At 36.9% G+C, this 14,308-nt stretch overlaps 1 protein-coding gene across 8 annotated transcripts in view; it reads left to right on the plus strand.

Moving 5' to 3' along the window:
- The first annotated feature begins 228 nt into the window (after window positions 1–228).
- Window positions 229–14,308, plus strand: part of RCBTB2 (RCC1 and BTB domain containing protein 2) — a 42,838-nt gene continuing 28,758 nt past the window's right edge. Inside the window, exons 1-3 of one of the 8 annotated variants that reach the window (XM_016165189.2) lie at window positions 229–846; window positions 9,860–9,957; window positions 10,303–10,367. In XM_016165189.2, the coding sequence (XP_016020675.1) occupies window positions 10,326–10,367 (42 nt within the window). In that variant the 5' untranslated portion in view covers window positions 229–846; window positions 9,860–9,957; window positions 10,303–10,325. Of the gene's footprint in view, window positions 847–1,094; window positions 1,295–1,581; window positions 1,670–1,698; window positions 1,795–9,859; window positions 9,958–10,302; window positions 10,368–14,308 lie in introns of those variants that run through there. The other 7 variants (XM_016165187.2, XM_016165190.2, XM_036228589.1 and 4 more) reach the window with 7 other exon arrangements.

The following is a 14,308-nucleotide window of genomic DNA, read 5'->3' on the forward strand; positions in this document are numbered from 1 at the left end:
TTTAGATAAGCATTATTGAAGGAGTCCTTTTAAGTTAACTTTTCAAAATCGAACCTCCAAGATGTCCTTTCAGTTATGGTTACGTCAGAGTTTACATTAAAAGGTCAAAGAATAACTGACTGTTTCAGGGGAAAAGTCCGTCTTGGGCAATGCCATACATGCAAACTACTGCGCTACTCATAGCTTGTAAAATCAAATAAATGAAATCTCCTGAAGCTTAATAGACTATGCTCTGACAATAGACTACAAGGCCAACTATAGCAGCTGTAATAAGGGCAGCTGGACATTCTGGAACTTTTCCAATGAAATGTCATTTCCCAACAAAATGACAAAAGCCAGATAAAAGAGTGACGCGGTCACTCTGGGTTGAAATCTGTTATTCTAGCTGGCAAATCATTTAAATGTTGAACCTGTGCCAGTATAAAAGCAACCGGCTTACTTGATAGGAACTGCTAATATTAGTTGTGGAGCATTTTACCAAAACCCACTCAGGTCAACGTAAGTGCAGTAATGTGGAAGAAATTATCGCACATTATAAAGCTGTGGTGCATTTCATTAAAATCTACGAAGACCAACAGAAGTGCAGTGTAATACAAGAAATTACTGCAAATTAATAAAGGAAGAGTGTGCTTCTTCCAGAAGACCTTGGTCCCAAGGTAGCTCTGGTCACTCCCTCATCACACCCCTCATTATTTCAGCCTTTGTACTACAAGGGGACAGGACTTCGTCCCCACATCGGTGAGGTGAAATCAAGGGGAAACGTTAAGAAACGACTCGAGCTCCCTGAATGAGGAACCGCCATTAGGAAAGCTGGAACAGGCGTGGGGGAGAGGGACTGTAGAAAAGGTTAGTCACAGCCGTCATACGTGCCTCACCCTTCCGGGTAAGGCGCCTCCAAATTCCCAAGACTTTGGGGACTAGTACCCTGGAGAAGGTGGGGGTGTCCCACACAGGAATTCTTGAGAAAAGGGGCGGGGGGAGATGGACCCAGCGGGAAAAGCTGTGTCCAGTCCTAGGGGTCCTCTGAGAGAGAAGGGGGAGATGGCGAGGAAGGGGCGGGGGCGGCAGTGGGCAGCCGGGAGCGGAGAGGAGGGGCGAGGCGCCGTCGTTGGCCCCCTCTCCTTGTGCGAGCTCCCCTCCCTACTCGTCCCCGGCCGGCCAGACACCCGACCGCATTCCGCCGAAGTCAGGCCGCTTCAGGGGGAGGCGCCAACTCGTCGCGGCGCCAGGTCCCGGACAGAGCAGTAACGGCAACCCAGGAGGCGGAGCGGATGTGGCTTGGGCCTGCGCTGAGGTAGGGATTAGAGGCCACGACAGGAAGTCAGGAGGGGGCGCAGGGTTTCAAGCCGGCTGCTCTCTAAATACCCCAAGGCCGCACCACCCCTGCCCGCCCCCGCAGCCCGAGCTCAGGGGCGCGACGGCCGCCAAGGGTAACAGCCCCGCCCGAACCGTAGGCCAAGGCGTTTCCGCTCGTGCGCGATTGTGCTAGTTGGAGAGCGCCAAGGCTTGGGGCGCTTCCGCCAAGGCCAGGGGTCGAAGCATCACTGCGCGTGCGCAAACCCTCTGGCCAGGGCTGGGTGCGCGGCTGTAGAATTGTGCCCCCAACCAGGCTGCGGGCCGAGGCGGCGCTGCGCATGTGCGAAGTTGCTGGCGGAAGTGGCTCGCCCTGGTGAGGTTGGCTTTGGGCGTATCCCAGAGGTGCCGCTGGGGCCAGAACGGCTTGGGATTCATCCCGGGCCTCTGGGGAGGCAGCTCTCTCAGAGTTTCTTTTTCCCTTCCCATTCTCCGCCCCGCGTAGGTTGATGTTTTTTCATTTCTGTCGCCTCGAGCCCCAGTCAGTCTATTCTCTAGTTCGCGCCCCGGACCGGCTCACTGATTATGCTTTTGACATTTGGTCTTGATGTCGAGGGGTAGCGTAGAAAGTTTAAATAAGCTAGTTGAAGCTGTTGTGAAACTGATATGAAAGGGATGGAGAGAAATCGCCATAAATCTTTATTTTTAGCCGGAAATTGCTCGGCTTGGCCCCGGAAATAAAAGTTTTCAGACGCTGAAAACTTTCCAAGTGCTCTGCCTTGGCCGAGAAAGAACTTCCTGCTTGAGTTGGAAGGCGAGTTTAAAGTGAACATTTTGCTTTTGTTCTTTGCGAAATTACATAAAACGTTGGAACAGTTCGAGTCCAGGACTGTCACAAAATGCATGTCGTAGGGCTGCATGGTATCGCGCTTGGCAACTTAACCTCTGTCAGAGCTGAATGAAAGTGGCGGAGTTCACAGATAATGCTTTAGAACAAAACTCTTTCTCCCCAGATGAGGAACTAATAGTCTCTAATGTTTATTGAGCCTCCTGGCTTTGCACCCTTCTAGTACTGTTTCGGTGTGGCTTTACACTTTAAGAGCGTTACTTTGTTAAGCCAGTTTCGTGACTCCTGGGGCTTGGAACTTTTTAACAACGTATTGACTACTGTGTATTAGGTTGTGTCTAGGTGCTTAAGATATGTCAGTGAGCAAAACACAATGATCCCTTCTCTTTTGTAGCTTACATTCTAGCAAAAAATGATTAAAAATAAACATTTAATTATTTAATGTTAGAAAATTATAAGTGCTATGAAAAAGTGAAAGCAGAGAAAGACCGAGTGTGTGTGTGTGTGTTGCAAATTTAAACTTACGGTTAGGGTGGGTCTGAAGGATAAACGGGAAGGTGATGCTTATGATGAATTGGTTTTTAGAATTAAATATCTTTCTGGGAGAAAATGTTCCTTGTCATTCTCTACTGGTGATCCACGTCATGACCACTGTGACAAATGTAACCATATTTTATAGTATCTAGATGAATTTTTTTTTTTCCAAATTGAGTTCAAATTATTCAGGGTTTTACAGTTTAACCCAGTACATCAGTTTAAGAGACTAGGCTCTTAAATGGAAGAGACTAGCCAGCCAAAGGAATACTACAGATGTGTTCAGAAAAATTGTATGTTTTCTTCACCTTTTACTGCACTTTGCAATTGCTTCTTAATGTCTCTCTGTATTACCTGTGAAGTTGTTTTCTAAGAGCAGTCATTGCTTTTCTTTATTTGAAACTGTGTGGAAGATTCACTTGGTATGATGGTTTGCTTTAAGATATTCAGTTATTGCTCATGGAGTTTTCTGAATGAACCAGACGAGCCTAACAAAATTTTAGTCCATAATTAAAGATGGTTAGAGAAAGAGGCTGATAAAGAATGATTTTAAAAAGCCAAGTGTGTTTCCCTTCAGACCCTTTACTTAAGTAGATTACAAACACTATGTTTAAATATCAAAAACTATTAATCTAGAACTATAAATGTAGGGTACCCATGGGATTTGTTTATGCCTTTAGGAGTTTCTCATATTTGATTTTGGTTTTATCACTTGGCTAAACTGAAATTAGAATGCCCTTAAGATAAGTGCTGCTTTTGAGGTTTATTGGAGTTGACCACGCAAGAGAGATTGAGACCAAGAATGGAATGATCAGTGTTGCAGAGTGACGTAAGGCTGAAAATAGAGAGCTACATGGAGGTATTTACTTCAAAGGAGCAGATAACTTGCCTCCCTGAAAGGGATGTTGTTCATAGTGTCCTTCAGTGGAAGACTGATGTGATTCTTCTTGCTTTATTATCTGGAAGGAGCATGTGACTAGTTCATATGCTGATCCCATCTTAGCAATGTGAAAGTCTCTAGGAAATTCAGGGCATGAAAGGTTTTTCAGCATTAATCTGACATTGGAGTATGGCAGACTGTATGTCTTTCATATGTCTTCGGTTTTGGTGATCTGATCTGAGCTAATATTAATTAAGTTTATCTCCCCATGGAAAACAATTGACAAGTAGCAGTGGGTGATAGTATGTAAGTAAATCATAAATTGTGATCACATTATAATATGTTCTGTATTGTGTTGAATGTATATGATACCGAACAAAATGAATACCAAATTGAAATGTGCCAGTGCCAAGAGGCCCTGCCATGTCGAAGGAATATTTTTGTTGTGGGGCAAAGATCATTAAATTAGGATTCTAATGTACATGTTAGGAGATATATATTATATATAAATAATATTTTTATATATAAAATATATATAATAAAATATATGATATATATTTTTGGTATTAGATCTCTAAGGACCTAAATTTCAAATAGGCTTACGAAGAACCATTTCTTTTTAGCTAGTCTAACGATCTAAATATGTTTGTATAGGTTATGTTGATTATTTTCGTATTTGAAAGTGACACTGGCTGAATGTGGTTCAGATTACTGAGGAGCTCTGTAATCTGTTAAAATCAAATACAGTCTTGTTTTGGACTGAAGATCTGTTTCATCACTCTTGGTGAAATTTGTGAACCTTCTTACAAAGAAATAATTAAAATAGCAACTGTGTTTCTCTGTGTTCTATAAGTCAGTTTGCTGTTTATCATAAACATATGACAGTATCATTTCCTTGGAGGTTGTGCTTTAGTTTTAGTTGTGCTTTTAGTTTTTTAGTTTTGTCCATCCTGTTTGTAATTGTCCCATTTCAGTGAGCAGCTGTGTAGGTATCTGTTGTTTGTCATTGGCTTATGACATCGCATTCAAGTGGAGCTAAATTATAGCAATCATCCATTTTTTGCAAGTGACAATTGGGGTCATGTTTTATTATTTTATATTTATATATTTATGTTATAACTTACAGGTGGCATATATTTAATGACTCAGCTAAGCGTATAGTTGGAAACCATTATTACCCCACTGACATTTACTTGGTCTGGAGTCATTATTAACACTAATGCTGTAAACTCTGCTGTTTTCCTCATAGGTATAGGTTTTTTTTTTAATGTCCTGTTTCTTTAGTTATAAAAGCATCATCAACTATATTGCCCAGAAGGAAGAATTTGTGAAAAGCTACATTGTAAGAAAACTTTTGTATATTCTATGTCTCTGAAGCATAGCTTTAGAGTTGATCTCATTAAGTTGAATTAACAATATGCATAACACTGGGCTTTATCTGCAGAAATTCCTTCAAGGGACACCCCCCCCCCCCCCCCGCCCTCCCCTCCGCCTGCCCCAGGCCCTTTTTCTTTTGGGATCCTGCCTAGAGAACAGCAATCAGCAGTTAGAAGCTTCTGGTGAACTGTAAAATATCAGTTTCCATGGCAAATGCTTTGCTCATAGATACAGCGTGTCTAGTTTATTAACTCTTAAGGACCATGAGTACCATCAGGTTGGCATAATGTTGACATAAGCACCTAGGAGCTAGATATCCTTTTGCTCCACATTATTTTGTTTTATCTTTTATGTATTTGCTTTCAGCTCAGAGCCTAGTGCAACCACTAAATCAATATTTGTTTAGTGAATTAGGCCAATGAATATATATCCTAAAATCAGCTTAACTCATTATTTAGGTCAGAAGCGCTGCCACGTAATATGACACATCATATTAGCAGATACACCGATTATCACTGAATGCTCTACCAACAATAATATGTAGAGACTGCCTATTATATGCTTTCTACGGAGAAATGAATTATTTGACCTTTTCTTTGAGAGGATTAGAAATGAACATATTTATAATATTCAGTTATTGAAAGACTGTCTTCCTTCCTGCTAGTCTTAAACTGTGTGGTTATTAAGTGTGTAGGGAAAACTCTCGAAATACATACAGTATGTGAGAATAAGGAGTTATCTGTCCTAAAAAGGGATAATTTGGAAATAAATGGTTGAACTATACACGTTTAGGAAAACAGCAAAAATAGGAAATGTCATGAAAAAGATTACCTTAGTTTTGGTGTATATTTGGTTTAGAAAATTACTCTTGACAAAACTGGAAACGTTGACCCTTGAGAGTCTAATCTAAATTTGAAACTCTAAAGGCAGAGATCAGTGGCAGGAGATTCTGCTTAGAAAAGATACTTATTCTCCCATTTTTTTTTTTTTTTAATATTGCAAGGCAAATATCTGGTAAGATTCTATAATAACAGTTTTTAAATTATATTTAAACAAAATGAAGTGTATAAAAAACTATTTTGCAAAGCACAAAACACTTTTTAATATGAGTAATTAGCTGTATACACAAACCAAGTCATATATTTCAAAACTCATGTAAGGAAAAAAAACCAATAAAGTAACATGTAGCATATATCATGTAGGATGATCTTAGGCCATGACTGTCTCACTATAAAGAATATATTTCCCATACAAATGCTAGCCTCTGCTCAAGGTCTGTAAGGAAATTTGCACTCATGTGCAGAAAAAGGGATGGGAAATTTGTAAGTAGATTTAGACTAGAAGCAAAAAAAACACATTTTTGCCATTCTAATATACTAATAGTAAACTTTTTTCTGTTTTGGATTTTTCTTCTATGGCATTTAAGGTACTATACTTTGTCTATGTTATTTAGTTATTTTCTTCCTATGGTATTTATAAAATTTTACAGATGGTGAAAGAAATCGTGGTTATGAGTTGTCATTATCAAACATTTAATCCATTTCTGTGTCCATGGTAAAGGCAATATTAAAATGGTGGTATTCTGATTCTAAGATGTTTTCTTTAACATTGGATTATCTTCCCATATTCAGATGATTAATTTAAGCTTAACATCTTGAAAACTCTTGTCAGATGGAAAAGCCACATCATACCAATTCATTCATAGAATTACATGGCAAATATTTTCTTTGTAATTACCCCCATCAAAAGTTCCCTATGAAAAAAATACCCATCAAAGTCCTGCCATATATATGTCAGTATAAATAACATATTGAAATACTATCGTTTTCTTTATATTTTTAAACTTTATCAAATAGTGTACAATATGTATCATTCTGTAACAGTGATTTCAGTCAAAATCGTTTTGCAGATTTATCTGTGTTGATTCTAGATAAATTATTTAATTGCTGTGTGATATGCACATGCCACTGTTTATAGCTTGCTATTTCTAAGTTTTTTGTTTTTATTTTGAAAATAATCATGTATATGTCCTAAAGTTAATCTAGATTGGTGTTTTCCAAACTACAAGATATGACTTATTAGTGAACTTGACATTATTTTAGTCTGCTAAGACTAGCATTTTCTTTTTAAAATGAAATAGGAAAAGATAATGGTTAGAATAGAATATAATAAAAGAAAAACAGAAAAGATGATATCACTGAACATTTTATGTAGTAAAGAATTATTTTGTAGTAAGAGCAAGAATTATTTTGTGGAACTTTTTTTTCAACTACACATATGTATTAAAAAAGATTAAAAGACATTACTGTTGAGTTGCTTTCTAAAGTTATTGTATCAGTTTACGTTCCTTCTAGCAATACAAGTGTTTTTTGGTCTGTATGCTCAACAACCCTAGTTATCATCCCTGATGTCTGAGCTCTCTCACTGTGACTGCATTCCATGGTAAATTCCATGGTGAATTCGAGCATCTTTTAATGTTTATTAATTTCTTAGTATTGTCTGTATTTTTTGCCTACTTCTAAATTGGATTGTCTTTTTCTTCTGATTTTTAGGTATACTTTATATGTTCTGGATGCTAATCCTTTGTCAGCTTTCAGTTATATATATTGAAAATATCTTCTCCCATTCTGTTCATGGCATGTTTTTCCCTTTGCTCATTTTGTCTTTTATTATGCCAAAATTTTAAGCTTTAATGTAGTATAATTTACCAGTCTTTTCTTTGTGATTTATGCTTTTGTGTTGTGCCTTATTAAAAAATCTTTCCCTGCTTTAAGGTGATAAAGATGTTTTCTCTTCTTTCTTCCAAAAGTTTGAAAGCTTTTCTTTTTTCACATTCCAGATGGTTTCCCTTATATTTTCTATATTGACATAGTATAGATTAAACTTTTTAAAGTGTATGTTCTTTCATATATTACGTTGTCCAGATTGTTGAAGTCTGCTCCCCAAACTTATAAAGTATAATATCTAAAAGTTATATTTTACAATTTTAATTTTTTTATAATCGAGCACCTTTACTGCTTACCTTTTAGTAATAGAGCTGATAGAATTTTTTAACTCTATTTTTTGTAGATAAATAATTACTAAAGTTGCAAGATGATATATCTTTTCCTTCTCTGTTTTCTCTATTATGTTTATATCACACTGAAATAATATTTAAAAAAGCCAACCTACAATGCTAGAGACTTCAACATTTTTTTCATAGTAGTGTACAATTGTAATTAATCTCAAATCATTTTTAAATCTTTAAGAACATTCTGACCAACAAAAATGAAATTATGTTGAATCCTCCTGAATGTTATTTTTTTTTGAATATGGTAATTTTCATATGCCATACATGCAGTTATATCTTAACCTGATTAGCAAAATAAACAGTCTCATTTTTAACCATTCTAATGTTTAAAAAGTTCCTATACTCAAAATTGATAAAAGACAATAAAAAAAACTATTCATTTTCCTTCTTTAAAACCCACAATATGCAGCTGCTAAAAAAAAAAAATCTCTATTAACTAATAATGGAGTGATTTCTAGGATATATTGTTAAGTAAATAAAAAGACAAATTTAAAAGAGTATATAAAGTAGGCTTTTTTGTGTGTGTAAGAAGGAATTGAGAAAAACACATACATATATCTGCTTAGTTTTGCAAAAAGAAACAGAGGAAGAATAAACCAGAAACCATGAAATTGGTTACCTACAATGGTAGAGAGATGGATTGGAAAAAACAAAAACAGGATACTGTTCAGTGATCTTAGCATATTAGCAAGATTTCCCTTCTACCAGGAACAAAGGTGGCCTAAAGTACAATGAGGGCAGTCACATCTCTGGTCACCTTTTCTTCTCTTGTTTAGTTTGCTTTTTTTTTTTTTTTTTTTTTGCCTTCGAATGCTCTTCCTCTACTCCTTTCTCTTCTCTTCCTCTTTATTCTCATCCCTCTCCTCTATTTATTATTCCAGTAAACTTGGGGCAGATATGAAAAAAGGTATTTTCAGTTGGGATGAGGCAAAAATAGAAGAATTCCCCATATAGTCAGTATCCAATACAAAAAAAAAGCTATATTCAGGGATGCTTTCAACTAATGTATATTGTTCCACTCTGGGCCATGTGCTGTGTTGGTTATAGCAATGAAAGTCATAGTCTCTTCCCTTAAAGTGCTTGTAATTAATAGAGGAGACAGATCATATAGGAGTAAGTGTCACATGACATTATCTTTCCACATTGGCAACCAGCTCTAGTTTTATAAATTTATAAGTGAGAAAAGTCCAGTTGATCTGTTTAAAAACAAGCATATCTTTTCCAAACATTAAAATAATGATTTGTATTAATTGCCATAGTCTTTGAGTTATAATTATTCTGATTATGTTCTTATTCCTTATATTCTGAGAGACCTTTTTACAGCTGAAGAAAAAATTTTAACAGTATCCTCAGGGCATATAAAATATTGATAAGGAACACTATTAAGACTTGATCTTATTTATTTTTATCTGTCTATTATTAGGCTCTAACTACTTGTAAATAATATTATATAAAATGTTCTGATGTTAGCACTTGAAATATGGATTGTTTTTGAGTAAATAGAACCCACCTAACAAATCAGAAATTCAACATTATTAAATATGATTTTATAAAATTGCTTTGGAGGAGAAAGAACACTTATTTATGTTTATTTTTAGTGATGAGATAGTTGACTGTAATTATGGAACCACAGTTCAGACATATTGCATATCTTCTGATAGGGCTGCTTCTGCTATTCTATGTGGTAGAGAGTGGTTATAGTGGAGATGGTTAATAAAGGCAAGAACATTCATTGCTGTTGCTACATTCTTGATGGCTATTGTTTCCAATTTTTTGTTAAAGTCTGGGATAACAAAGTCATGTTAATTCATTCATCCTTTCATCCTTTTCATTCATTACTCCTTTTTCTTTTTTTCAGCTTACTAAATCATATACTCTTCAGTGGAGCTGAGAACTGATCAGTCTGCTCTTCACAGTGATTTGGAATTTTCCGATCCCAAGGAAAATTAGACCAAGGTCTAAAATTTATTTTTCCTTATCTATAGAAAGTCAAATATGAAATGAAAAATTTCTACTTATTTCCTTATAGATTTAAGAATTTACATTTATCCTGGGATTACTTTTCCAAACCTGAGCAGGAAGATTCCCATAAAAGGCCTTATGGTAGTTCCAGAGCAGTTCAAACACTTTTTGGGTTTTATAGTTGTTAATTCCCATGCCTGAAACTTAATTCTTTTATCTTCCTTTCACCATATTTGAACTTAGCTTATTTTCTCTATTAATTAGAAGTAATTTTAACCTGCCTGGTTTTATTCAACATATGGGATGCTGATTTTACCAAATACTTACTTTTTTCCTCAGGGACTGTGCAGGACTGAGTCCATATGGAAGAGGAACTCTCCCTTTTCTATGGAGAAAGTGGCAAGGTTAGAAAAAATCATGCCCTTGGGGCACATATTTTCTGTCACGTGAAACACTTCATTAAATATTTATTGGTCATCTGAGAGGAAGACCAATGAATTATCTTTGAGGGGTTCACAGTGCAGTGACTAAGATGCTAACAGATAATTATTGTGGGTATGTAGAGTGTAGAGGGCAGAGGGGCCAGCAGGGAACTATGCGTATTGTCTGAGGGGCAGAGGAAGATTCCCAGAGACAGTGATGTTTAGGCTGGATGAGGGGTGCAAACCGCACTCTGCTCTCACAGACAGTGCTGTCTTGCAGATTTGTCTGGGCGGGACAGTGTTTACCCCATTCCTGTGGATTTAAAATAATTACGAAATACCTAATCTTAGATGACATGTTCTTAATTCATAGATATTCTTTATTTTTTCCATTGCATTTGAACATTACAATCAATCTGCTTAAGTCCATTCAGTGTCCAATTGATGCTAAAAGTGTCATATCTTTCAGCATGCACATTGGTTTCCATCTTGTGTTAATTTTTTTAAATTTAGAAAATATCTGCTCTTTGCTATTAACAGCTTAATGTGAATTGCCACTATTTAATTTTTCTGTTTTCTACTCTTTTCAAATAAAATATTATCAAAATACAGTGAACAATGTAAATAATCATTCAAAGCCAGCATAGCTTCAGAAGCTTCTGAAACCGAACCATAGTGTTACCATGTGCTGACTTGAAGCCCTTGTAGGAAAGTCCAAAAATAGCTTACAAAAGTAATATATAGAACTCGAGAGTCTTAGAAAATGTTAATAGAAGAATTTATAATTTTTTTTGGGGGGGGATGGGTTTTGTAAAATAAAAGAATGGACTCATGGAATTAACAATGAAATTACTGCATACAAAGTATTATACTGCCAGGAAATACTCAAAGGGCAGGGTGTTGGCTGGCTTTCTTAAATAATTTTTTTTTTTTTTTGCGAGACATGCCCAACACGTAATTTTAATTCTATTTACATATGCTGTATTTTAACCTGCAGTTAAAATACAGTGTGTGACTTCTTCTATGAACTTACTAATTGTCTATAGTTAAATGAAGTATCATAAGCCACTTGATTCTCATATTGATGGAGAACCAGAGTTATACAGGTAGCACACACTCAAAGGAATAATAAAATATGTTTTGATCTCTAACTTTATCGAGGTATATTTCCTTAATTAGGTTTTCCTTGAGCTAATATTAAAATTTCACTACTTTGCATTTCCCAAACAGATGCCAGTGAAAGATGAGGAAGGTGAACTGGATGTGAGCAAGTAGTGAAGGCGAGCTGGCTGGGGATTAATTCTCACCTATGGTAGCGTGTGTGCAGGAAGGAGGGTTGCCTGGGCCAAACCAGGACTGTGAATTCTAGGGACACGATACTGATGGCGTATATTGCCAGACTCTTACTCCCTAATGGTGTCTTTTTTCTCCTGATACAGATTTTTTTCTTGCCTACTCTTGACTCTTATTCAGCCAGTCCCTTACTTAACAGTTGGGCCCAGAAATGGCTGCAGTTATGCAGGGTGGCTGAGGTGTGATTGAGGCTCCTACAGGATGCTGTGTGTGAATCCTATGCTGTATATACTTTATTATATGTACAATATATATACAAGGTATAAATACATATATATTCAATATATACTATATATATATCTAGATACATGTGATTATATTGGACAGAAGAATGTATTTTTCTTCTGTGAATAAAGATGCTTTGATTCCTTGATACTTAAGTATTTACTTCAAAAAGTATAAGCATATATATTTCATAAAGTACGTCATCAGTTCCCTATGAAATAATTCCCCATAAATTTAGAAAAATGAATTTTTGATGACTAACCTTTAGCAACCAGCCTTCTGACAGATTTAAAAAGCCATATATTCACACCTTTGTTGTGCTTAGGTTTTATTGTGATGATTTTCTATTAAATTGTGAGCTTCTTGAAGGGAGCAATTATATCCCATTTTTATATCTTTAATAATCTGACACTCAATAAATGTTCAATTATATTGTCAGACCCAATGTTCTCTTAGCCAGTAGCATCCTTTAACAAATGTGTGGTTGCGGGTGACATTACAAACACACACACTGGAATCCTAGTGGTCAGCGGAGTTACAAGCTGGGTACTACTACAGGTTTTGTACAGGTAGGCTGGGAAGAAAGTTCAGAACTAGTGATTTGTAGATAGGTGTTGAGGAGCTAGTTGAATTCACAACCTGATTCTAAGCATCTAAGAAACCACTTGATTTTGTAGCAGGGCAGGTTGAAATCTAAAAGTCTGCTTGAAAGGAAAAAGTGAGATAGCAATCAATGATTGTATTGCTGCTTATTTTCTCATTGTGTATCACCGTCTGCTGTATTTATGCAAGACAACCCACAGTAGACAGTACTGCCCTGTTCATCAATGAGTCTAGGCAAACTGCTGCTAAGTCCCTCAAATACAAGCAAACACTAGGTCTATTAGCAGTGTGACTTTTTCTGTGAACTTTTTACTCAACAACAGATGATGTATGGAAAAAAAATTGGGCTTACCCACTTAGAAGCTATCTTGGAGGATAACTTAGTCTCTCTGTGCCTCATTTTCTAATATATAAAATGAAGATAGCTACATCTGTGTTCTACAGTTGAGATTAGAAATAATATATAAGAACTCTTTTAACTAGCACATTAGCACATCTACATTAAATATTTGAGCCACATCCCAAACATTGTTCTTTTTGAATAGGAAAAAATTAAAATGAAGACCTTATAGAAAATAAGGCCCCTTGATAATATAAGGAGGTAGGTAAAGTAGGAGCTTAGATTAACATAATAAGATTCTTTCCTTAGCTCTAAGTGCGTTGGGTGCTGCCCAAAATGTAATAAAGACATTCTTGGGACAGTGGCTGGATTTGGCATCAGAGGAGCTCACCCTGGTTCTGGCTCTGCCGGTAACTTGGTGCGATGCTGTTAGCAGTGACAAGCTGCTTTACCTCTATATTAGTTTCCTAGGGCTGCCCTAATGAAGTACCACATACTGGGGGGCTTAAAGTAACAGAAATTAATTCTCTACCTGTTAGTTAATTCTATCAGAGGATAAAAGTCTGAAACCAAGGTGTCAACAGGGCCACACTCTCTGAAGGCTCTAGGGAAGAATCCTTTCTTGCTTCCTCCCAGCTTCTGGTAGCTCTGGCAATCCTTGGTGTTCCTGGACTTGTAGCTACTGCATCACTCCACTATCTGCCTCCATCAATACACGGCCTTTTTCACTGTGTGTCTTCACATGGTGCGATAGTTAATTTTGTCAACTTGAGTAGGCCACTGGTGCCCGGACTGAACATTGTTTCTGTCTGTGAAGGTGTCTTCAGTTGAGAAATGCATTTGAATTGATGGAAATAGAAAATGGTTTGCCCTCCCAAATCTGGGTGGTCATGGTCCAATCCATTGAGGGCCTGAGTAGAAAAAAAGCTGGAAGAAAGAGAAATTCATCCCTTTTTTCCTGCTTCATTGATTGTTCTGAGACATCATCGCTCCCCTGGGTCTCAGGCCTTCGGCCTCCGAATTACACCACCAGCTCTCCCCAGTCTCCAGATTGGATCTGTAAGATCATGGGACTTCCCAGGCTCCATAGTCACATAAGCCAGTTTCTCACAATAAACACATATGTCTTCACCTGGCTCCCAAGGCGGAAGGGACTTATTTTCTACCTTCTGTAGAAAATAAGTAGCTAATACGATCAGCTCTCTACCAGAACTCATTCTTGGGAAGGCTGACTTAATAGCTTTTGGGAAAGACAAGCTTTAGAAAATCCCTTGCTCCTTTAAATCCAGCAAGAGTACAAGAGTATGGTGATTATTGAGGGTAACTGCCAAACGTGCCATCTGATAGGCATATTGGCTGTTTATATGTCTTATTGTAATCTTCAAAATTATTGAAAGTTGAA

This window comes from Rousettus aegyptiacus, unplaced genomic scaffold (genome assembly GCF_014176215.1).
Source record: "Rousettus aegyptiacus isolate mRouAeg1 unplaced genomic scaffold, mRouAeg1.p scaffold_m13_p_11, whole genome shotgun sequence".
Taxonomy (NCBI): Eukaryota; Metazoa; Chordata; class Mammalia; order Chiroptera; family Pteropodidae; genus Rousettus; species Rousettus aegyptiacus.